Raw genomic sequence first — 25,177 nt, 5'->3', positions numbered from 1 at the left:
CTGGCCCAAGCCCAAGTAGCCCGAGCCGTACGTAAAGCAACCTCCTCTATCCAGGAGTCCTTATGTATACATAGCATGGCGAGCACTAAGTATCAACAAAGAAGTGAATCATAATGTGTCTACATATTGCTACATCTGGAGGAGTAACCGCAAACTTGGCCAATGGCCACAGAGTAAAAAGCATGTTTGTAACTCCTAGGTCTCCCATGTGATGAGAGAACTCTAGGGTCTGTGTATGCAGCCACTCCAACACTGAGTCGAGGGTCCACTCAGTCTGGTCCCTGCCGCAAAGGGGAAAAGAGAAGCCAACTGTTGAGTCCAAGGCCTCTAACCCCCTGGCTGCAAGGAACAGAACACGAACCCTGAAGCAAGCTGCCTCAAGGTCTGAAGAGGAGTCGCCGAGAAAGTGTGTAAAGTCGTAGGCAAAGAAGTCCTATCGACGCCGAATGTCAAAGCTCGTCAGACCTCGGGGGACTGCTGCAAAGGGAGACGTCTGTACCTGTAAAGGGGGTCGCAAGAAAGGTTGTCCCTCTCTCGCCAAGGGACTCGTGGCAAAGGCGCTGCCAAGAGATCTCCTAGCAGCTGGAGATGGCCCTGCACCCTGAGTCGACTATGGAACTGGAGCGGGAGGGGGGCTGAAGGAGCAGGGGGAGGAGGGGAGAAGAGGGGCGGGGGGGATCGGCAAAAGTAGAGTGGGGAGGGGGAGAGGCGGCGGGAAAAAGAGGCGGGGAACTCGGGGGGAGGAGGGGCTGTCGAGGTGAAGCTGAGGTGGGGGCTAGAGCAGGGACCTCGTCATGCTCAAGAGGACCGAATCAGTTCCCCGTGGGAACCCATTGCTGTTGGAAGGGCACCTGAGGACCACTCTGGGTGCCAGGCTGTCGTTGTGGTCCCTGTCGACGTCGACCAGGAACCTGCTGCCATCCCTCCTCCGCTAGAGCCCCGGGCTCGAAGGGTGGCTCTGCATGTGTGCTCTGTGTCACTCCCTGTGGCTGCTGGCCAGCCCTTGCAGCCTGGGGCTGAGTCTGTGGTGTAGGTCGGGGCCTCCTCCGTGGACAGGCCTTCGCAAGATGTCCCATCTGTCGACAAATGAAGCACTGGTTCGGGAGGCCCGAATACTTCACGCGCTGTCTAAACCAACCCCCACTCACCCGAGGAAGGAGGATGACCTTCGGGAGAGTGTGAGTATCCCTAACCAGAACGCGAAATGAGGGAATGCCGGCCGCCTTGGCAGCTACCAAGGCTTCCGTGCGAGGTGTCTCCAAGACAGTCCCAATCGCTGAGCCTATCTTGGACAAAAGTGATAGGTACTCCCCTCCGCAAACCAGGAAAGCAGACGGAGATGGGAATGTTTGCCTCCTCTACCAACACATTTGAAGCAAGGTCAAAACCATGTCTCCACTGTCGAAAGTGGGCTCGAACTGCTCGAATGGTCAAAGGACTCATGGCGATGATCTTGGACGCCATCTCGGAGGTCTGAAACTCGATCTGATAGTAGCCTCGTCCGAGGATCTGAACGTCCAAGATCTTGCCAACCTCTGCAAGAAGGTGGGCCTGAGGAAGGTCAAGCAGCTCTCCTCTGCTAGCTTTGGTGCCGAGAATCTTGCAGAGGACAGAAGTTGCCTGCAAGCGCTTTCCTCTGCGGCTAGGCTCACTTGCCCTGTCGGTGAGAGAGCAAGTCGAATGGTGGGCTCAGCGGGGTTGGACGAGGGGGCTTCAGTGGAGTCCCTCTGCAGTGGAGCATGAGCCGCCATCCGTGTCTGCTGCTGTGAAGAAGAAGCGGAGGAACATCGACGAAAGGGGGGAATCCTGCTGGACTGAGCATGTCGATGGTGCTGGCGAAGCCCGTCAAGCAAGAAGGGAGAGAGAGAGGGCTAAAGGCAAAATGCAGGCGAGGGGCGGACAGCGGGAAGGGGTGGACGGGCGGGATGGACAGCGGGCAGTTGGCTGCGGGCTATCTGGGAAGAGGGCAGCGGCGGGGGCAGCGTGATGGGGCGGGGAGATAGCAGGCAAGGCGGGGCAGCCAGCTGTTTTCAGCGCACTGCACAGCAGGGGTGGAGGGGGGCACGCTGAGGGTCAGCGCGCTGTGCAGGGGGGGGGGGGGGGGGGGGGGGGGGGGGGGGGTGGATGATGAGGCGACGGGAGAGAGGGGGGGATTTTCAGCAGCAGCGAGCTCTCCACCGTGGAAAAGCTTTCTTTCATATGGTTCTCCTCAGCCATGCCCTTGTTTAGCTCTACTTGCATTTCTTTACACAGTAGCTCATTGTTCAGATGCACAGATGTTACATCTTCACAAAAGCAGGGCAGTCTTACAACCCCTCTCAACACTATCAGCTTTCTGGATTGAGCTGAATAACACAATGCAACATCTCAAGGCCACATGCAAGCATCTCTAAGGGTGATATTTCACATATATAAAAGCTCTAAGGTCAGCCCCAATTCGCCCCCTCTGGTTGATTGGTTGCTTTTGTATTCAGTTCATTGTATTTCAGCATAATTATTATAAGGCAAGAAGCTTGCTCTTGCACGGTTGTACAAAAATCTCACAGAGATCATGTGGCAAAAAACGCATAAAATGCCTTCTTAATGTGATCTATGCAGCAAAATTTTCACTAAAAGGGTAAAACACAGGCATGGCATCGTTGAGAAACTTTGTCAACAATCGCCCACAAGGACCACCAAAAGAAGACTATCAAGGAAATCAAAACTAGATTATTATCCTGCAACCAAAGGAAAACATAAGCTCTCGATTACCCAACACAATGATCTCCCACTATAAGGGTGTGGCTTGGCACGTGGAGTAAGGCCATGTGTCCATCTGTATGACCCTGTGGCAAAAGAAAATAAGAGCTCTTCATCATGCCAAGCACCAAGCTATTCAAATAAACAATGTTTAAAAGTTTGACCTTTTTCAACAAACGTCTCTAGCCAAGTGTATTTAATCAAGGGAAAATTACCAAAATACCCCTGAAATTTAAGGAAATTCCCAAGATACCCCTCAAATTAATTCAAATATACCCTTGTATCATTTTTGGATGGATTACCATAATCTTTTGCGAAGTCTAATAATTTGACAATAGAGATCTATCTTTTAAGTGGCTTAGATAAAACTATCCACTTGTGAGCTCACAAATAGAGGTATCTACGTATAAAATAATGAACAATTTCATCCTGAGAGCCCAAAATACCATCTTAAATCCTAACTCTATCATCTTCAATTGAGGGAGAACCAATCTTCCCATGAAGATCTGCAAAAAAAAATCACCTTTGGAGATGTTAAAGAGATTATGAGGAACATTTTGGGAATTTTTGGCCAAATATGAGGGGTATAATGGGAATTTCCACAAAGTCCAAGGGTATTTTGGTAACTTTCCCTTAAATCAATGTAGTTACCTTCCCACTTAATACAGGGTGGTGACTCTACAGGGGTACAATTGCTTCATTACAAGTAGTCCTTTTACAGACCATTGCACACCTCAATGTCATGCTTGCACCACTACTGCAGAAAAATTCTTACTCAAGCTATTGCAATTGCCTCCAGTTTGAATGCAAATATGATCACATAGCTCTTAAGGAGTCAGGACGCCCCTCTACACAGAAACACTGGTACTTCAAAACTTGTTAGAAGGAAGGGAGTAGCAACAATAGAAAGTCTTCCGTATTTTCTTTTGTTTTTCTAGTGTCGCTTTTTTCATTTTCATGTTGGAAGAGTGATGCATTGTCCAATGGTGTATACACCCCCGTACCCTTATATTGATTTTTCACCCCTCTCTTGAAGAATCCTCCTAAATTAATCTCTCCTACCATACATGGAGAAGGAGAGACACAGCAGAGAGTTTTTTTCATCAGTTTATCATCGAATAATTTTGTATGTGGCAAAGCGGGTCATATGGTAGTTGGATGCACAAGGAGGATAGAGCCTCCAGAGCAGATACAACTGACACTGCCTCAGAAGAGACGAGGTTTCATTAGGTCTAGAAGATCAAAGGCAAAGAGAGCTAGGAGAAGAGAAGCAATGTCACAAGTTGTTGACGTGGCGTGCCCAACTTGAGGAATTGACTGAGATGACAAGGAGTTCGAAGAACTGATGGAGCCAAAAGATGTGGCTGAGGGGCTTGGGGGGTTAGGGTTTTAAAAAACCTAACCGTACCAACTTATGGACACCGGCCAAGGGGCCTAAACCCTAAAAGACCAGAACGCATAAGAGCTGGCTGAATTCCGTGATTTGCACTGGCTGCTGCCACATGGCAATGTGTGTGGATTTTCACAATTTGCACTAGCTGATTTGCGCCATCCTTTTAGGAGAGCAGATGCTTTTGGTTGGAAGTGCTTCGAATGAGCACTTTTGGGGCTTTGCTTTTGGCAACCCTTGTACTGTTTATAAGTGTCATGAGGCCACTCTTGAGAGAGCATTTGAACAAAGTCTTGGAGAGCTGAACCCTCCAGGAGTTGTGCCTTTGCGAAGCAATAATAAAGAAATACCTAAAGGGGCGCCGATCTCTGGGGCCAGTGCATTTGGGGATGGAACTCCTCCATTTCGTGTCGACTCTCTCTCTCTCTCTCTCTCTCTCTCTCTCTCTCTCTCTCTCCCCAAGAGCCATAACTTTGTCCTAGGTTCTTGGAACTGAACCTGTGAACACATCCTCTCCATTCCTCCCAGAGCCGCACCAGCTCTAGTTAGTCTAGTCTCTGCTGCTCTTCTCAAGGAAAATCTCGGCCCAGTAAAGACTACCCCCAAGTAAGTGTATGCATCTGTATACTCCACAATCTCCTGACCATATTTGAAAGTGGGTACTGATCTCCTGACCCATTGCGGTGTGGTGTTAAACACCATAACCTTGGTTTTACCTAGGTTTACACACAATCCACTATCCTCTGCAAAATTGCGTAGTGCATCCAACTATCGTTGCATACCTTCTGGTGAGTCAGATATCAGCACAATATCATCAGCATATAGCAACAATGGGATCCACGTCCCTGCAAGCTGTGCACCTTTGTCACCCTCTCTATCGATGTAATCAGACACCTCATCAACATACATACCAAATAGAGTAGGAGACAATGGGCATCCCTGTTTCACTCCAATGGTAGAGTGAACTAAATCAGATACCCCTTCCGGAGTGCGTACCCGTCCCATCACTGATCTGTACAAAGCCATAATCCCCCAAATCACCTCTATGGGCACCCCCATCTCCTGTAGTCTGCGCATCAATCGAGCTCTTGGCACCATGTCAAATGCTTTACGAAAGTCCACAAAGCTACAATATATTCGTCTCCCATGTGCTCTGCCCTCCTCAATGATGGCTCTAAGTGTCAGAATATGATCAAGAGTGGAGAAACCCCTCCTGAAGCCGGCTTGACCCTTTGCTCGTACCCCCTCGCCCTCTGCCCAATTACTCAAGTGTTGCTCCAGGATGGATGCATACAACCGTGCCAATGTGTGTCCAACCATGATAGTGCGGTAGTTCCCAGGCTCTGTAGGGTCACCAGCCTTGAAGATGGGCACAATATTAGACAATCTCCAAGTCTCAGGTAATCCCTCACACATGGCACGATTGAACAACACTGCGAGAACCTCCATCAGCATATCCCTGGCATGTATAAAGTGCTCCAATACTAGCCCGTCATGATCATATGCCTTCCCGGTCTTCATTATGTCGATGGCCCTTTGTACCATCTCAGGTGTAAAGAAAGTGCTCGTAGTTGGGCAAGGCTTGGTAGGGTTTGGAAGGGGTTCCTGTCCAGGAACCGTATATAATGATGTCGCATATTGGCCCCACACCTCAGGTGAAGTAATCATTGGGGGAGGGGAGTGCTCATGGAAGAGACGCCATGCCTCTCCTGATTCCCTACTCAAGAACATCTGATACAAGTCTCGCTCCATTTGGGCTAGGTAAGCTCGCTTCTTCTGTCGCACAAGGCGTCGGAAAGCAATCCGAGACTGTCTGTAGGTGGTGATTCCTAAAAGAAGATCCCTCTGAAGCTGGTCTCTCATCTCTCTACACTCTTCATCATACCAACTATTCTGGGGCATGCTCCCAGAATGTCGTCTCTTGCCCGGCTGGGTGTGTGGGTATGCCACTGATGCAGCCCCGTGCAATGTCTCAGTCAGTAGCGTGGTGCACTCCTCCACTGAGAGGCCTGTACCATTTGTGCAAGCTATGCCTTCCAATAGACGGTCCCAGATCTCCTCTGAATAAACGAAATCAGTCTTTGGAGTAAATGTATAGCGGGTGTGTGACCTGCCTCCTGATATCTGGGTTGTACTATACTGAAATTTAACAGATAGTGTCAAGAGAGCATGGTCTACTGCTATGCCCACTGGTCTGGCTCCCACTGTGAAATCTTGAATGCAAGGGATAAAGCTCGATTGTGTCATAACATAATCCACTGTACTGGCCCCATGTCTATGTGGAAAGCATGTGAAACCGGCTGCTCCAGGAAATCGCTGTAAGCCATTAAGTATAGCTAATCCATGTGTAGTCGTCATTTCCATGAGGTATCTCCCATACTCCGTTTGCTCTCTGTCATCTGAGCATCTGTCAAGCCCCAACTCACCCACATTCAGCTCTCTAAGCATCTCATCTGAAGTGTCGTAAAAGACTGTCTGCGAGTTGCCCGTTCGGGCATTGAAGTCCCCCAGGAGAATGATATCACCATCCCTAGAAAACTCCCAAATGTCATCATCTAGGATAGAGAAAGGTGCCTGCCCTCTGGATGCGGCATATATTGATGTACTGGGAGGAAAGTAACATATGGCAATATATAGGAATCGACCTGTGTCAGGTCTCAGTCTCACCCACATATATCTAGCATGATCATCTCTTCGTACAATATGCAGTACTGGTTGTAGTTCCTCTCTGAATAGCACTGCTACTCCTCCTGAACCTCTACTCCCGTGCTTAGATCTCACATTTGTCCTGTGAGCTGTTTCCCATCTGTATCCCACCACATGTGGCATGGGGTGCAAGTTTGGGGACCTTCTATTGGCCAGGATGGGTGGAGGCGTATGGAGAAGCCCCTGGTATCTATGATCTCTCGGCTGATTAGAGCCAAGGTTTCTGTACCGCATGATATCATTCGAGCAGAATTAGCTGCCCCCCCTATGGAGATTGAGGCGCTCACAAGATCAGTCTCCTTTGTACACAGTCTGTGGGATACTACCAGAGACAGATATGCCAGGGTGGCTCTAGAGTCCTCCAGACAATTAGCTCTTAACGGGGATACATCATGCTGGTATGCTCAAATGACATCATGGTTTCAAACACATGGTTTCACCATGGACAGTTTGCCTCCTTTTCAATACTCTCTTCACGCACCCTTGAGGTCTCTGACACAGGTAGAGATTAATAGACTCATCCGTCAGGATTTGATCCAGTTGGACACGAGGAGGACATGGATAGAGCCGGTGCAAGAGTTGGGCACAAAGATGGCTTTCTATAGAGAGCATCTTCTCCACCTCACGGGGGATGGGTTTGTAATTCGACCTAGCTATATGGACACGCATCTTTCGCATGGTTTGCGTTGTACCATTGGCCAGATACGCACGTCCTCACATCAGCTCGAGATTGAGACTGGCAGATTCAGAGGGACACCAGCAAATAACAGAATATGCCGCTTATGCCATCTAGAGCCAGAGACAGAAGTACATTACATATGTCATTGCACAGTGTACTATGAGATACGAGGTCGTTTTCACTGTCTATTCAGAGAAGGTTTTGGGCCTCTATCTAGGGTCATGAGTTATGAGGATCAAAGATGTCTTGGGCTTTATCTACTTGAGTTACACGAGCTAGAGAAACCTTACTGAGGAGAGGTGAAGAGAGACATCCCCAGAGACAGATCACAGATTTCTTTACACTAGATACTGTTCACCCAGAAGGACAGACAGAGGAGCAACCAGCGACGGTGGAGAGGTCTACCCGCACTACTGGCATTCTCATAGACCGAGCATTGGAGCTAGGGAGATCTAGACGACCCCGAGGGAGGAGAGGAGCTACACAATTTCGAAGGAGGCTATGGCAAAAGATTCAAGCCATACTCTTTCGTCGTCCAGAGTGCAGATGAAGATGGATCTCTACTCCCCTCCCATATTGTCTTCACATTGTACTGCTTAGTTTAGGATCCCACAGTATTTATATTTTGTTATCCTAGTTTAATTTATTTTGTTAATCTGACTTCGTATCAGATACACCGCATTGTAACTTTTTGGTCTCATAGGTCACTTTGGCCTTTTGAAGACGTTAATATAACATTTCATTTCATTTCATTTCTCCAAGTTCAGTTCAGTTATTTGCAGTTTATGTTCGTGTGTTGTTGTTTATTTCTCGCTTGGAGTGTCCAAGCTTGTAACAGCGGTATGGGAGCTCAAACGATTCTTCTTCTACGGAGAATCCGATCCTTTTTGCATCACACATGGGTTCTCGCGGAGAATCCGACAAAGACGACACCCCTCTCACTGTTACTCTATGGGGAGATAAGAAAAGCAAAATCCCAACAGCGGAACGGAGAAAACCAACAGAAATTCCAACGGGAACAAACCTTTTTCCGAGGATTTGAGAGATTCATGTAAATTTCCAGTGGAAAATCTCAATAAAGCAGAGTACAAACATCGACTGCAAGTTGAAAAAGATTGATCAAGTACTCCAAGGACCCGAAATATGTGATCACTTGAAGAATTACCCACTTGAGGAGGTTCACTCCAGATGGCAAGAGGGTGTCCATTCTCTTCTCAAGTCGGTAATGACGTAGGAAGCAAAACCGAGCGTGGAAAAGAAGAGATTGTGCTCACAGAAAGAGTTTGATGAAGCTCTTGAAATGAAGACAAACCAATTGATGAAAAGCCTAAAGCACTCTCAGAAGAAGAGCAAAGCAACAGATTTCCCCGAGTATTTGGGTCGGAAATCAACTTTCGAGGTGGCTAGCAGATCCAAGAAGTGTGATCATTTCGAGGATGACCCAAATTTTTCTTCGTCTTCAGAGAGTTCCTACGATTCGCCATCCTCTAATTCCAGTGAGGATGAGAAATAGTGAAAGAAGTGGAGAAAAACCAAGAAAAAGAAGAAAAGCAAGCAAAGTAGATCTAACGAAAAGTTTGCTCTCGCGGTATCGCCGTGGCGGAGGGATCAACGGCAACAAAACGGCCTTTCTTGGCCGCTTCCGCGACCTCTTACACCGCGAGCTTCTCAAGAAGCTCCAACCTCTTCTCGGGAGTAATGCGTGGGCAAAACTTCACCTCGTGGCCGGGTTCATGAAGAAGATGGGCTCACACTTTGTTTGCACCACCCGTTCTCTTGTACGGGCATAGCTTGCATGTCCATGGTCTTGCACCGCCACCTTGACCACGCGCAGTGTCGACTTCATCCCACCACAACCATGTTTGCACAGCGGGCCTCCTTCGAGAAGAGGCGGCTTGAGAAGTGGAGTTAGCTTGAGATGACATGATGGTGGAGAGACAGTAGAGGAGAGCTTGTGTGGAGAGAGAGTAGAGGAGGGAGAGAGTGGGTAGAGAGGAGACTCAAGGGTAGAGGAGGGAGAGAGTGCCAAGTGGGTAGAGAGGAGACTCAAAGGTAGAGCGCCGAGCCTCGAGAAGAGACCGCCACCTTGACCACGCGCGGTAGAGTCGACTTCATCCCACCACGACCATGTTTGCAAGGCGGGCCTCCTTCGAGAAGAGCTAGCTTGAGAAGTGGAGTTAGCTTGATATGACATGATGGTGGAGAGAGAGTAGAGGAGAACTTGTGTGGAGAGAGAGTAGAGGAGAGCTTGAAAGTTGAGATGGTAGAGGAGGGAGAGAGTGCCAAGTGGGTAGAGAGGAGACTCAAAAGTAGAGCTCCGAGCCTCGAGGAGAGGGTAGACCGTAGAGGCAAAGTGCCGAAGGTAGAGAGGAGAGGCTTGAGCAATGAGAACTTGAGGACCGTTGAGGTGGAGAGCTTGAGCCTTGAGACATATGTCAAAGTGACCCAAAGGATTGCTTTTATAGCCACCGGGTTGCTTCAAACTTTCAACATCCAAAAAAAGAGCTATTGGGCTGCCAATTGGCTGTTTGAAACGGCCCAAAGTTCAAATCTTTTTTTTTAAAAGTCCGTTGACCTGCTGGCCGTCCCCGGGAGGTCTGTGTGCGTTCTTGCCTGGACTCACCCATTCGTCTGTTCTCTGCCGTCCGAGCCCCTAGGCCACGTCCCCTGTGACTATGACGAAAGGCCCAAAAAGAACGGGAAGCAATCTAGCATTTCAGAAAAAGAGATCTCGTCCTCTTCTTACAGTTCAAACGGTGAAAAAAAGAGCAAGAAGACCAAGGAGTTCAAGGATGGGGGTCAAGCAAGCAAGTTTGACGTTTTCAAACTCCAAGGACACCCATTGAGCCCTTGAATTCATACAACAGTTTGACATCGCCTTTTCGGGAGGTCGTTTGTCAGAATGCTCCAATAAAACCAAGGGTGGCATCTTATTTGAAAGGAAACGCACAAACATGGTGGTCTACTCTGTTGTTGCACAAAGAAGCACCTAAGAAGTGAGTAAAATTAAAGAGAATTTTCACTTCAGCATGGTTGACGGAAGAATATGAAGAAGATGTCATCACGGCTTGGCATCGTCTCAGAATGAAGAAAGAAGACGCTTTGGATGACTATTGTCAGAGGTTTTGGAATACCTTTCTGCCAATGTCCTCGTTTCAGAGGATCGCTTTGAAGGACCGTATTGAGTGGTTTTGTTGAGGTCTACCAAAAGAGATACGGTGATTTTGCCTGCAAAAGAAGTCTGACTCCATTCAGAGACTGCGCCAAGGAAGGCTTTGAGATGCATGCCCGTTCATTGACCTATCCTATGGACAAGCCAATGTCCACCTCAACGAGGGCGCAAGTCTTCCAAGGAAAAGAAAGAACCAAGGGAACCAGCTGATAGTTTATCAGAGAGTTCCAAAGAGCCAGCTGATAGTTTATCAAAGAGTTCCGAAGAAGCAAGGGGATCAGCTGATAGTTCATCAGAGAATTCCGAAGATTCAGATTGATTCAGGGGAGCAATAAAAGCTAAGCTGGGTCCACCGCAAATTTGATCAAGGACATGATTTTATTTTCTGACTCTCGACGCAAAGTGGATGGGGGAAGAGAACCTCACAGATTCTCTTCATTTTTGAGTTGTACCTTGAGGCTTTGGATTATCCACAGTGTCTATTCCGAAAGTTACCGCTGAATCAGCAGGTTGAATCTAGTGCAGTGCGGACTGCACAAAAGGGGAGCCACAAATTGCCTAGTGTAAGGTGTAGCGGAAGTGAATGAGTGCTCCGAACTGTGCTCAAGGGTTCCTTTTACTTACAAGAGGGAGAGCCTTCCGTTCCTTTTTCGAGTGTTTCATTTGTGACAGTTTCTTGTATTTTCGTCACTGTCATTATGTTTTCTCTTTCCACAGGAATGTCGTATTGTACAATGCACATGATTCACTCATGAATGAGAATGGATGTATGCGGATTACTGTCGAAAAGAAGAAATATTTGCATTCACGGAATTCACATGTAAGGTGCAGCAGAATGAATGTTGTATTTTCTCAAGATTAGTGATCTTTATTGCTCAAGGTTCCTTTTAGTTCTTAGGGAAAGAGAGAGCTTTCCGTCTTATGGAGAGTGCTATGATCACGAACAAAGTGAGTGGATTTGTGCGTGCAAGTGAATGAGTGCTATGGAGAGTGCTATGATCACGAACAAAGTGAGTGGATATTGTGCTTTCCGTCTTATGGAGAGTGCTATGATCACGAACAAAGTGAGTGGATATTGTGCGTGCAAGTGAATGAGACTGAGAGAAGGAGAGAGAAGAGATACGACACCCGAGAGGTTGTAAAACCCTCCTCCGAAGGCCCCACTCTTGTCGGCGAGAGTGGTCTACTTTGATTGCACAAAGGTGTACAATGCGAATGCAATGGGACTATGCCGATGGCGACGACGGTGATGACGACGACGACTTGATGGCTGACATCTGTGGTCTTCTAACTGCTGTTTTTCGGGACTGTTTCGGTGGCTGAAAATGACTGTTTTGGCTGCGTTTTTATGGCTGAAAATGGGGGAGCATCTGCAACCATCTTGGGGCTGATCTTCTACTGTCATAGGCTGAAAACTGCGAGTATTTGCTGCTGGTTTGGGCTGAGAATTAAAAACGCTGATGCTGCCTTTCTCTTGCCAAAAACGCTACTGCTGATCTGCTGCAAAAACGCCACCAAGGCTGATGGCTGCTAGCGTTAGTGCTGGGCTGAAAACGCTGGACAGGGCAGCATTGTCTGGCGTTGGTAAAAACGCTCAGGCTGAGGTTGTGGATCGTGGGAAAAACGCCAGAGAAGGACACTGCTGGCGAGGACTTGCTGTGGAGGATAAAACGCCAGAGAAGTGGAGTGGGTGGCGATGCTAAGGCTTGGAAACGCTAGGGATGTTGTGGGGGGGTACTGCTGAGAAGTTGCCTGTTGAGCGGGAAGCTCTTGCTGCCTCTTCTGCCAGAAAGTGCTAACTTGGGTTTGCTTATATATTAACTTAGCAAAATTGCCCTACCTACTTTTGTTGGAAAGTCACTTAAAAATAATAAGTGAAAATAACCAAAAATAGGAAAATAGGCTGAATGCACTGAAAAATTCCCTTAACTGATACTAATGGATTCTGATGGGAATTTCGATGATCATGCTGTGTGCAACCGGATGATATGCATCTATGCTAAGTGACTGGGCATGCACGGTCTACGAATAGACTCACAAAAGTGCCAGATCACTGCTAATCTAAACTGACTGGACTGACTGAACCCTGCTGTGGTGTAGCTTGTCCACGGACACATAGGGCTGGGATGTGTCACGTAACATCACATTCCATGTCTCTTCCTTGGCATGATGCAGTCTTAGAAAGAGCAGAAGAAAGATTGTCCATCAAGCGTCGGCATTTTCATTGTGATTTGCCACTGATCAGAAAGACAAGTTTTGATTCCATTTTTTGTGTGTGTTTGGTGAACGGTTTGGCACTCCGTCACTTGGTTCATCTCAATTGCATGCACAGTCAATAGGAAGCATACTATTTTTCCAATCACTCTACAACGAATGGGTATGTTCATGATTTTATGTTGGAAGTGGTTTCAGGAATTTTCCTCCTCGGAGATTCTTGAAGAAGATGGACCTACGTCCATAGACGCAGTTGGACCATTGAAGCAGCCACAGATCTCTTTGTGTCGCTTTCAGCGCGGCTCAAAGAAGCAAGCGTTGCAGACCTTTATGAAGTTCGAGTATCCCACGACCCACGCATCAGAGTGGGCCGGCAAAGACAATGCGTGTTGACTAATCATGCGAACACATAATACTTCCTAAGAGATTTCTTTGGACCTCGACTCAAGAGCCAAGATCGGTTCTGCGTGATTGATCGTATCTGCAATGAGGTTAGCTTCACTACACAAATCATCATCTACACCATTATCCTTGTGAACAATCACATCTTTATCATGCAAAACATGTGTGTCGTGCTTTGGAGAAGAAAAGACTGAGAGAGTCTCCTTCTCCTGTTTCTTTTCAAACTTCGTCTGCACATTAGAAATGAGAGTTGAAGAATGAACAACTTCCTCCCCACGAATGACAATGGGAGAGTCACTTTTGGCATTGAAAGTGAGAGTATTATCCGCATAATCAATGAGAGGTTTATGCTCACGAAACCATCGAATGCCTAGAATCAAATCACATCCTGAAAGAGGAGACACTACAAATTTTCTACGGAAGCACGCTTGTTGAACAGTGAATAACACATCAAGGCACTCTCGTGTAATGAGAGAGTCTATATCGGGAGCGAAGCCAGACACCTCGAGAGGAGATGTCTTGCTAACCTCACAAGAGTGTCACCAATCACATCATGCATACACTACCAGAATCAAACAAGACCACGATGTGTTGGCCATTCACATGACCATAACACTTCATAAGAGACTCATCAATGAGAGGATCATGAGAAACTTGGGACACAGTAGTGTGCTCATTTATGGCATTAATAGAGGATGTGGGTTCTATGGGTTCTTTAGATTCGTTCGATTCAATCTTAGGACATGTTTTCTTTATATGACCCTTGACGTGACAGTGATAACATCGACCTTCCTTAGAATAAATGACTTGTTCTTTTGGTGTGATGTATCCTCCTGTAATTCCTTGTGCGGATTTTTCATCTGGGGTGAGCTTAGGTTTAGCAAGTGTGTTAGCTTTACCCTTAGATTCATTTTGAGTGTTCTTTTCCGAAAGACTATTTGACCGTCCTTACCATTCTTAGGGTTTTGAGGAGTCTGAGAGGTACTTTGAGACGACGTGTTCTCGTTAGGCTTTCCCTTGTTGTGCTTCATCTCTTGGGAGAGAGCAATTACTACCACCTTGTTGAAATCCACGGGGTCGAAGACTTCTCATCAAACTTGATATATTCGTCCAACCCAAAAAGGATATGCCTCTTTGCGCTCATCATCCGGTTTGCGTATTTGGGTGCCGAGCTGCAAAACACGGTTAGAAAAAGACATGACTAGCATACCACTTTGCTTGATATTGCGCCAATCTTCTTTCAACCGCGCTAGGTACTGAGGAGGCATAAACCGTGCCTTGAGCTTGTCTTGGAAGTCGGCCCAATTGAAGGAAAGGGGCGCGCCTTCTTCGGCTTCCTCTAGGTGCACGGTCAACTGTGCGTCTTGCCATGCGTGGTACCAATTAATGGCATCACCGGCAAGGTACATGGCTGCCTTCAAAACCTTGCTATTCCCTGTCTTCTTAGTTGTCGCAAAATAAGCATTAAATTGATGCAACCAAGAATGAATAACACTAGCATCCATCTTACCATCATACTTACTGAATGTCAACTTCTCTGTGACGGGGTTGTTGGAGTCCGAATCTCTACTTGTGTTACTGGATGAACTACCAACATCTTTGACCGGCTCGGGCTTCGAGGTAAGTACCTGTAGGACTACCTCTTGCATGCATTGGTCTCTTTGTGCCTCATGCTCTAACTCCAAGGCCGCTCGTTTGTCTTCGGCCGCCAAGCGCGCTTGCTCACGCTCACGCTCCAAGGCTACCCTTCCGCCAAGCGCACTTGCTCGCGCTCATGCTCCAAGGCTAACTGTCTTTCTTCGCGCTCGCGATCCAAAATTGCCTTTCTTTCCTCGGCCGCCAAGCACGCTTGCTCATGCTCGCAATCCAAGGTTGCCTTTCTTTCCTCGGCCACCAAGCACGCTTGCTCACGCTTGCGATTCAAGGTTGCCTTTCTTTCTTCGCGCTCGCGCTCCAAGGTGGCGTGTTGTGCTTCTTGTTATAACATCATGTCCATCATTGTCTTGACCAAAGCCTCCATAGGATTTGGTACAACCCTTAGCGTAGATGGGGAAGGGGGAGGGTCGGAAAAACCTCCTGGTGGGGAAAATTCTTCTTTGCCACCTTCATGCTCATCACCTTCATGCGAAGTATCCATTCCGCTTCGGGTGATGACCATACACTAAGATCTTGAGTACTTAAGTTCACGAGGAACTTGGGGTCTTGTGGTTCTTGGGTTCTTGAGGTTCTTGAGTCCTTGAGGTTCTTGAGTTCTTGAGGTTCTTGAGGTCTTTCTTTAGCTTGCAATCTGTGTTAAAGAAGGATTTTCTCTTACCCGAGCTCGACTCTTCCCTGCAGGTGCACCCCTTGGCGGCCTTGTGCTCACACCAAGGTTGCTTTTTCTCACCTCACGTAGATTGGCCGGCCGCTAAGTGCACGGTCCGCTCTCAATGAGTGAAAAGAGAAACAAGGGGAGGCAAGACAAGCCCTTCTTTCTTGGGTTACCTGTCACTCTTCAAAAACACCAATTGGAATCGACATGCCCAGGTGGACTTCGGTTACGTTCCGCAACAAGCAAAATTTTTTATGTGGTTCTTTCCTTGAGTGATACAGAAACACTGCTAAAGCTTTCATACCAATATAAGGTGCTGCGGAAGTGAATGTTGAAGCTCAAGATGAGTGCTCCAAACTGTGCTCGAGGGTTCCTTTTTACTTACGGAAGGGAGAGCCTTCCGTTCCTTTAGTGAGAGAGTGCAAATGATCACAAACAAAGTGAATAACACTATGAATGAAGGTGCTGAGACTGAGAGAAAGATAGAGAGAACAATACGACACCAGAATGCTGTCAAACCCTCCTCCAAGGGCCCCACTCTCTATGGCGATAGAGGTCTATGCTATTGATTGCACAAATCTGGTACAATGGTCTAGATGCAATGGACTTGCCGACGATGTCAACGACAATGAAGACGGCGACGAGACAAGGGCTAAAATCTGAAAATGCTAGGGACTGAAATCTGCTATCTGTTGAATTCTGACACTGTGTCAGCGAGGACGGTGATAGCACGACGCGACGACGATGCGCTGAAAACGCAGATGCTGAAATCTGCGAACAACAGCTGAAACTGAAAACGCTTGCTGATCTAACCGTGTGGCGAGGATTTGCTGCGGGAAGGTGAAATCTACGAGTTTTGGGACTGTACTTGCGGAGTCTAAGTGCTGAAAATAGAAAACGCTGATGCTAGGGGCTGATCTGACGCCAGGAATCTGCAAAACGCCAAGGCTGATCTGCAACCAAAAACGCCAAGGGATCTGTGTGGCAAAACGCTAGTCCTGTTCTGGAAACTGCAAAAACGCTAGGACTGAATTCTAGAATCTGCTAACGCTAGGGCTGGAATCTGAAAAACGTTGGTTGATCTAGGAAGTACCAAAAACGCCACGCTGTCTTGTGGCTGAAAACGCTGAGTCTCCTGTCGGTTCTTGCTGAGAAGGTGCACTGCTAGTTGCTGGAACTCTGCTGCCTCTCCTGCCAAAAAGTGCTAGCGCTTGCTTCCTTATATATTAACTTACCAAAACTGCCCTACCCCGTTTCCCAACAAAGTCACTTATTAATAATAAGTGAAAAATGGCTATATAGGGAAAATGGGTTTTGTGCCTTGTAAAATGCTCATGATGGCTACTGATTGTACTGCTGATGATCATGTTGTGTGCAACCAGAGGATATGTAACTACTCTAAGTGCCTGGACATGCACGGCATGCACACAGGCTCACAAAGGTGCTAGAACACTTCCTAAGCTGACTTGAAACCTGGACCTGAAGTAGCTTGTCCACATGCACATAGGGTTAGATGTGCATGTGACACCTAGATTGGATAAAATCATGATTTCTTTCGGATTTTAGGGATACTGACAAGCTGATAGTATTTTGCAGAATGAATTTATGAAAAAATGTACATTGAATTGGAAATTTCCTAGATTGAGCATTCTCTTTCATGTGTGTATTGTTAGAGTATGTATTGGAAAGATGAAATGTCTGCAGCATTTTGTCTGATGTATGATGAATGAACGTAGTGCATCGAGACATCTATTGATCAACAAGATCTGCATGTGATGGCTAAGTGAATGTGAATTGAATGTGATTCTTCTACATTAAAATTTCTATGACTGGATAATGTGTGAGTGCACCAAGAGTTCCGGAAGGATGAGATGGCCACATAGGGATCTAGGTACATCAAGAGTTCTTGACTAGATGAGATGGCTAGATTGAACGATATTCAGTGTGAACTAAGTGTGTGCTTTGTGAAATGCATGCTCTATGAAATGTACTATCTTGTGGGGATGGTTATGGGCATGGTTTGTTTGAAATATGAAAAGAAAGGCTATGAATCTCATAGTAACGAGATTTAGTGGATCAAGGCTTTAATGAATAGATCAGCATGGTCTAGATGTGACTGCTTAATTTGTTACAATGATCATGATTTGTATCTAAGACCCTCGACAAAAATGTGATTTGATCAGTGACTGATGTCTTTGTGAAAGTGTTGGATTTGTGGAGTCTCGTATCTGAGTACATAGAGTCAGTGTCTACTAAAGAAACTTTTTGTTCTTTGGCTGTTTTGCAAGCATAATCGAGGGCTATTACAATTCTTTCAAGAGGGGGTTATGTCACAAGTTGCTGACGTGGCATCCCCAACTTGAGGAACTAGCCGAGAGGACAAGGAGTTAGAAGAATTGATGGAACCCAAAAGATGTGGCCGAGGGGCCTAGGGGGTTTAGCGTTTTTAAAAACCTAACCCCTACCAACTTATGGACACCGGCCAAGGGGCCTAAACCCTAAAAAGACCAAAAAGCATAAGGATTGGCTGAAATTCCGTGATTTTCCTGGCTGCTGCCACATGGCACTGTACGGATTTCCACAATTTGCACTAGCTGATTTGGCTGATTTGCGCCATGCTTTTTGAAGAGTAGATGCTTTTCGTTGGAAGTGCTTTTGGATGAGAGCTTTTGGGGCTCTGCTTTTGGCAACCCTTGTACTGTTTATAAGTGTCCTGAGGACCACTCTTTAGAGAGCATCTAGGCGTAGAGTCTCAGAGAGCTGGATGCTCAGGGAGTTGTACCTTTGAGAAGCAATAATAAAGAAAGACCAGAAGGGGCGCCAATCTTTGGGGCCAGTGCATCTGGGGACAAAACTCCGTCGTTCCATGTCGACTCTCTCTCTCTCTCTCTCTCTCTCTCTCTCTCTCTCTCTCTCTCTCTCTCTCCAAGTTCAGCTCAATTATTTTCGTGTGTTGCTATTGATGTCTCACTTGGAGTGTCAAAGCCTCTAACAAGCAAAGAAGACAGAGGCCAAAACGTGATCGCCATATTTTGTACATTTATCTTGAAGAATGTGTCCTTGAGATTTTTGTTTTAATAGAAGATTGAGAAAGCCGACAAAGGAGCAGGAGAGGCAAGAGGCTCTGGTTGAGTCTCCTACTTCTAAAGTTAGATCAGAGGTAGAGAGATCTAGAAGAAGAGAGGCAAAGGAGACGCAGGAATCATAGGCACTCGAAGGTGCCTCCAGCTACAATGGTTTACAAGCGTCGGGATTACACCCCTGGGATTCCACCTCCTCTTCAGGCCTTGTTGAGCCTAGTCACTCTACATGGATACTACCTTTCACCTCCCCTATGGATAGTTATGAGAACAATCAGATTCCTCTTTCAACATGCCCTCTAGATAGTCAACTATCAATCCAATATCATTTTCATGCAATAAAAGAAGAATCGATGTCACTGGACAAGAAGAGTTCTTATTCAAATTAACAAGACTTATTAATTTTCAGATTTTCACATAAAAGAGAGAATGCTTATGAAATCTTGACAACACATTGGGGACCAGAAGATGGGCTGGTCCCCCCCCCCCCTAAAGAGAATCTTTATTAATGGGGAAATCTGTTCATTACAAGCAGATAAACCGGAAAATCTCTCCCCCGTTCTTGATCTTTAATTCTCTCTCTTTCTGAGAGGAAGCACAAGGCTTGCCTCTTGCTTCATTTTATTAGCTGTTGGACCGTAGTCCCTACCGCTCTAAGGGTTTCACAAACCCAGCGGGCTAATCATGCTTAATGAAACCTGAAAATAAAGATTTACTTGCTGTAATTTTCTTACATTCAGCCTATTAGGCTGAAGTGAGAGTTTTTCTGCACTCTTGGTTGATGGAGACTCCTCCCACCTTGTAGTGCATCCACAAATGGGCGATTTAAGGAGGCTTGGTGGCTGAAATTTGCTGATTTAAGATCTTCGATGGACTGTGTTTTCTTGGACAGCAGCTTCTCTTCTCCTCAGCTTCCTCCTTGTGTAAAATAAACGCTCGTTCAAGTCCTTCCTTGCTTCATTGGCGGAAATGGGCTCTCACACAATGCTCTCAATAGGGCAAAAGAGCATGAGAGAGAAAATTATGCACACACACAACGAAGAAGTCTACGTGTGTGAGAGAGAGAGACTCACCACCTTCTTCCTTACCTGTGTGTGTGTGTGCACACAATACTCAAGAAAAGTCTGGTGTGTGAGAGTGGGAGGGGCGGGAGGGGCTCTCACCACTTTCTTGCTTGGGGGTGTGTGTGTGAGAGAAAGTGAGAGAGTGTGCTGAAAATTTCAGCCTGTTTGGGCTTTCTGCTCTGAAAATCGTATATTTCCTGTTGCTCAAAACCGTGAATCTTTAAAGGCTAGAAGAGGGGCGATTTATACTTGCATGAGAAGAGCAGCTCGACTTGGGTCTTTTGCCAGGTGGAAGAAGGCTGGCATTTTCCATAAAAGGCTCCACGTTGGGGCTCGAAATCAGCCCACGCTGGCTGGAAGAAGTGGATCACGTTTTTTGCTTAATTTCTACACTTAAAAGGCCTTAGGCTTGTTCACACTGAAGTGATCATTTATTAAAAATGGTCACTTAAGGCCATTTGACCCCTCCCCCCCCGCATTAAATAGACATTAAACAGGCATTTGAATACTTAAAAATTAACAAATTTTGCAGGGACTTTACGTTCAAAATTCCTGCATAAAATGACGGGAACATGGACAATTAAAACACTAAAAATTTATTACTCAAGCGTCCCCGATAATTAATTAACTGATCTGTTTTCTAACCGAAAATACTTTCGATGCTTAAGAAAACCCATCTTCATTTATGTGCTTGGTCATTCTAACCGAAAATATTTTCGGTGCTTACGAAAACTTATCTTCATTTATGTGCTTGGTCATTCTTGCGCGGTCTTTATTGTGTCCGGTTGTTTACACTGCCCGGACAACGGGAAAATTCTTAACAGTCTTAAATACCGTGGTTCATACCCGTTTTTAAATACAGTGGATCCACAAAATCATACTTGCACATCTTATTCATAAATCATTTTCATAATTCATAAATAGCAATTCTATGCTAGACTAAGTAGTTACATCCCTCTGGCTTCGATACAATTGTCCTCAACTGTAAGGCTTCTAAATAACTAGTAAGGATGTCAGGAAAAGACTGTAAATCCTTTTCAGTCATCCACTGAGCATCAAGAGGGGAATAATTCTTAAACTTAACTAGATACTTTCGATGAATTACTCCATACTTGAGTTGGCGTTCCTGATGATGAATGATTTGCTCTGGGAGGAGAATTTCTTCTTTATCCTCTACTTCAGGAGGTTCTTGAGTAACAGGTTCAACAAGACGTGGAGTAAGCTGACATGGAAAGCATTATGGATATTCCAGTTAACAGGAAGATGTAGTCGAAAAGTCACTTCATTGATCTATTCAGTGATCTTAAATGGACCGTAATAACGATTTAAAGGCTTGACAGCTTTCCCTTTATTTCCTCGTTGCTTCTTTAAGCGAGCTTTCTCAAATTTGAGAAGAACATACTGGCCGACAGACAACTCAAACCGTCGTCGATGCTTATCTGCAGCTCTTTTATGCTTTTCTTGAGAGCATGTAATAGCTCTTTTGACTTGAGCATAAGCTGAATCGAGATCACGGACAAATTCATTTGCAGCAAAAATATTCTCCCTAGTGTGAAGAATAGGTGGAAGATGAGGTTTGCCATAAATAATTCGAAGGGAGCTTTTCCAGTAGAAGAGTGTACCGTATTATTATAGGCAAACTCAAGTAAAGGAAGAAACTTCTCCCAATTTGTCTGGCGATCAGAAACATAGGATTTGAGAAGGTCCAGTACTGTAGAGTTAGCTATTTCACTCTGGCCATCAATCTGGGGATGATAAGCCGAAGAAAAATCCAGCTTAGTCCCCAAATTTTCAAATAAGGCTCACCTGAAAAGGCTAGTTATTTTGGGATCTCTATCGCTAATAATTGTTCGTGGCATTCCATGATGCTTGAGGATTTGAGCAAGGAAAACTTTTGCCATATGATCATCTTTGATAGTTTTTCTTACTGGAAGGAAATGTGCTTGCTTACTGAATCTGTCTATAATAGTCCAGATTGCATCATTTCCTGTCTGAGTTTGTGGGAGATCCATAATAAAATCCATAGTGATACTGGAAGAGGGGTGACTAAACCAAGAATTTTATGGCGATCATACTTAACTTTTTGACAAGTATCACACTCTCTGAAATATTTTTCAATATCAGATCTAAGAGTGGGCCAAAAGAAATATCATTCTAATGCTTGGGTGGTAGGAGTAATACCCCTATCGCCAGCATAAGGTGAAGCATGTGCTTCGTCCATAACTTTTTGTCTAAGGGGCTGTGCCACACAGATCATCTGATGATAATATAAATTTCCATCTTTAATGGAATATGGAAACACAAAATTTCCAGTTTGAAGCTGTTGCCACACGTCTCCAAAATCTGAATCATGAGAGTAGAGTTCGGGAAGAGACTCTAACTCTTGATGATATATTGTAGTAATGGCATTTACTTTGGCTCTTCAGGAAAGAGCATTAGCTACTACGTTTTTACTACCAGATGTATGCAAAATCTGGAAGTGAAACATAGAGATAAAGTTAGCCCAGCGCATTTGTTTCTCAGACAACTTGCGTTGTGAGAGAAAATATCTAAGACTTGGATGATCGAGGACATAGTGTTTCCAGACGGAAAGAGCGTGGATTACAGCCATTAACTCTTTTTCATAGATGGAAGCATGAAGCTCAGCATCTTTAAGTCGTCTACTTTCATAAGCAATTGCATGCCCTTCTTGATTTAATACAGAGCGGATGCATTCGCCAGATGCATCACAATAAACCTCAAAGGGTTTTCGTAAGTCAGGTACAATGAGTACTGGACCATGACTTAAAAGGTACTTAAGCTTCTCAAAAGCTTCCTTTGTCTGAGTCCCGAAGATCTTTTTCTTAGTTAAATCATGAATGGGAGCAGCTACATGGGCAAAATGCCAGATATAGCGCCTGTAATATGAACAAAGGCCTAAAAAACTTCGTACATCATGTACAGAAGGTGGTTGCGGACATTCTTGAATTGCTTGGATTTTAGCTAGATCCATTCTCACTTTATTGTGAGAGACTATAGGGCCTAGATAGTGAATCTCAGTAAGAAAAAATTCACTTTTCTTACAGTTCACTTGCAATTTATGCTTTCGCAATTCTTCAAAGACAGTTTGTAAATGTCTTTCATGCTCATCTTCATTCTGAGAAAACACAAGATGTCCTCAAAGAAGACACCTGTAAATTTTCTATGAGGATGGAAAATTCTATCCATCATGCGATTGAATGTAGCAGGTGCATTTGTCAGACCAAATGGCATGACTAAAAATTCATACAATTCGAAGGTTGTTCGGAATGCAGTCTTATGCACATCTTCAGGAGTAATACGCACCTGATGATAGCCGTTTTTTAGATCTATGCAGCTGAAAATTCGTGCTCCTTGTAACTTATCAAGAATGTCATCAATCCGAGGGATTGGAAAATTCTTGATGGTGATCTTATTCAAAGATCGATAATCTATGTACATTCGAAAAGTGCCATCTTTCTTCTGAACAAGAAGTACTGCGAACAATATGGAAAGGTACTTGGCTGAATCAGCCCTTTCTCCAAAAGTTTGTTGACTTGTTTCATAATCTCTTCTTGCTGCGATAGACTAACCCGATAAGGAGGCTGATTTGGGGGTGAGCTTCCAGGAATGAGTTCTATGTGATGATCTTCAGGTCTTTCAGGTGGAAGCTCATCGGGGAGTGTATCTGTGAAACAATCTTGATATTGTTCCAAGAAAGTTAATCGTTGCTTATCAACTTTGGTTAAAGAATCATCACACACATCTCTCTCTCTTGCAAAAATCAAGTAAGAAGAAACACACTTTTTCATTTCTCTTTTAGCAGTAATATGACTGACCATAGGTTTTGGCCAGTCACCTGCATCTGCAATTACATCATAAAGTTGATCTTTATACTGCAAGGTCAACTTCTTATTTACATAATCTGGTTGTGGATGTATGCGGTAATGCCAAGGCATTCCCAAGATAACATCACAACCTTGTATAGGAGCTAAAAGGAATGACTCCTTATCCATATACTTTTCAATTCTTAAGTTCAGTTCTCCCTGTATCGGAGTAGAGTTCGTCGTTAAGCCTTCAAAGGCTGATCCTGCGTTGATTGGAGTTCCAAGGCGATCAAGGGTGAGATTCAGCCTTTCTGCAGTGTGTAGGGAGATGAAGTTATCAATGGATCCTGGATCATAGAGAATGAGTACTCGCTGTCCATCAGGCTTCCCCATCCTTTCAGAAGCTGCCTCTTTCCTTTGTCTTCACAAGTATTGCCTTGAACATCTGGAACCGAGTTTGATGATGGAGGAGGTTCTTTCTTTAGTTGAGAGCAATCTGGCTTTCTATGGCCTTTTTCACCACAATAAAAGCATTTTCTCTCTTCCATATAAGCCTTTATCTGAGAAGGAGAGAGAAATTTACTTTTCTTAACTCCCTCTGACTTCTTTTCATTCTTACCAGTTGGCTGTTGAGGCCTCTTTCGAGAGAAAGCCTCACCCTGATTGGAGTTGGCTTTCTGCTTTGCATCATAGGTGCTATACTCCTCTTTTCGAGGAGTACCTTTAGAGTGGAGTCCCTCAGCAATCAACGCTCACTCCATCATAATTTGCAGGGTGTCATGTGGGTACACTTTCATGCTTCTCTTGAGAGGAGTCTGGAGACCGGCTTCAAATTCCGCATCTTCTCCTCATCAGAGATTTTCATAAAGGGAGTCACTTTCAAAAGGACTTCCCAGAACTTATCAACATAGGTACTTACAAAATCATGCTCTTTTTGAGAGAGTCAGTCCCATTCCTTCATCACGTCCTTCTGGAAGTCTGGAGGGAGGAATTGGTGATAGAACTGCGTTTTGAATTCCTCCCATGTCTTCAATTGCCATCCTTCTAGGATCATGGTCAGCCACCAATTGCTTGTTGTATCTTTCAAGTACATGCTGACATGACGTAACTTAGATCGTTCTTTGAAGTTACCTTGTGCAAAGGGAACGAAGAATTGCCGAACAAAGGTTCTTAAGAGCTTTGGGGATGTCACGTCGGCGTAGTATTCGAACTTGATGTCCTCATCCCCCGCCTTGAAGGACTTCTGCTTCTTCTTCTTTGAGTGATGGTGCGAGCTCTTTGACTTGGATATTGCATGCGAGTCTTTGCGAAGAGGAATGGCTGGTTTCTCTTTGCGTTGTGAAGATGACTCCTTCGAATGGTGGTTCTTCCTCCTTTCTACTTCTAATCGAATAGTTAGGAGAGGAGAGGTATGGGCCTTCTTGATCGCACATAAAAGAGAACTCTCGATTTTGGGATGTTCCAGTCTGAGTCTCTTTTTCTGGCTCAGGCACATACCGTTCAGGCTCTGTGACCTTCTCCTTTCCCTTTACCAGGGTGGGGAGAAGTTGCTTGACTTCAGGCAATGCAAGTGTTGCTTGCATTTCCGCCATCTGT

The 25,177-nt window shown here is 45.4% G+C and overlaps 1 protein-coding gene across 3 annotated transcripts in view; it reads right to left on the bottom strand.

The window, feature by feature from the left end:
* LOC147428763 (Metallo-hydrolase/oxidoreductase superfamily protein) overlaps window positions 1–25,177 on the bottom strand; it is a 128,716-nt gene that overhangs the window by 13,949 nt on the left and 89,590 nt on the right. For all 3 annotated transcript variants that reach the window (XM_086497726.1, XM_086497725.1, XM_086497727.1), the window contains one exon: window positions 2,752–2,825. In XM_086497726.1, the coding sequence (XP_086353852.1) occupies window positions 2,752–2,825 (74 nt within the window). The remainder of the gene's footprint in view (window positions 1–2,751; window positions 2,826–25,177) is intronic.

This window comes from Adiantum capillus-veneris, chromosome 23 (genome assembly GCF_014529385.1).
Source record: "Adiantum capillus-veneris isolate H3 chromosome 23, ASM1452938v2, whole genome shotgun sequence".
In the NCBI taxonomy this organism is placed as follows: Eukaryota; Viridiplantae; Streptophyta; class Polypodiopsida; order Polypodiales; family Pteridaceae; genus Adiantum; species Adiantum capillus-veneris.
This window is presented reverse-complemented; position numbering and strand designations above follow the sequence as displayed.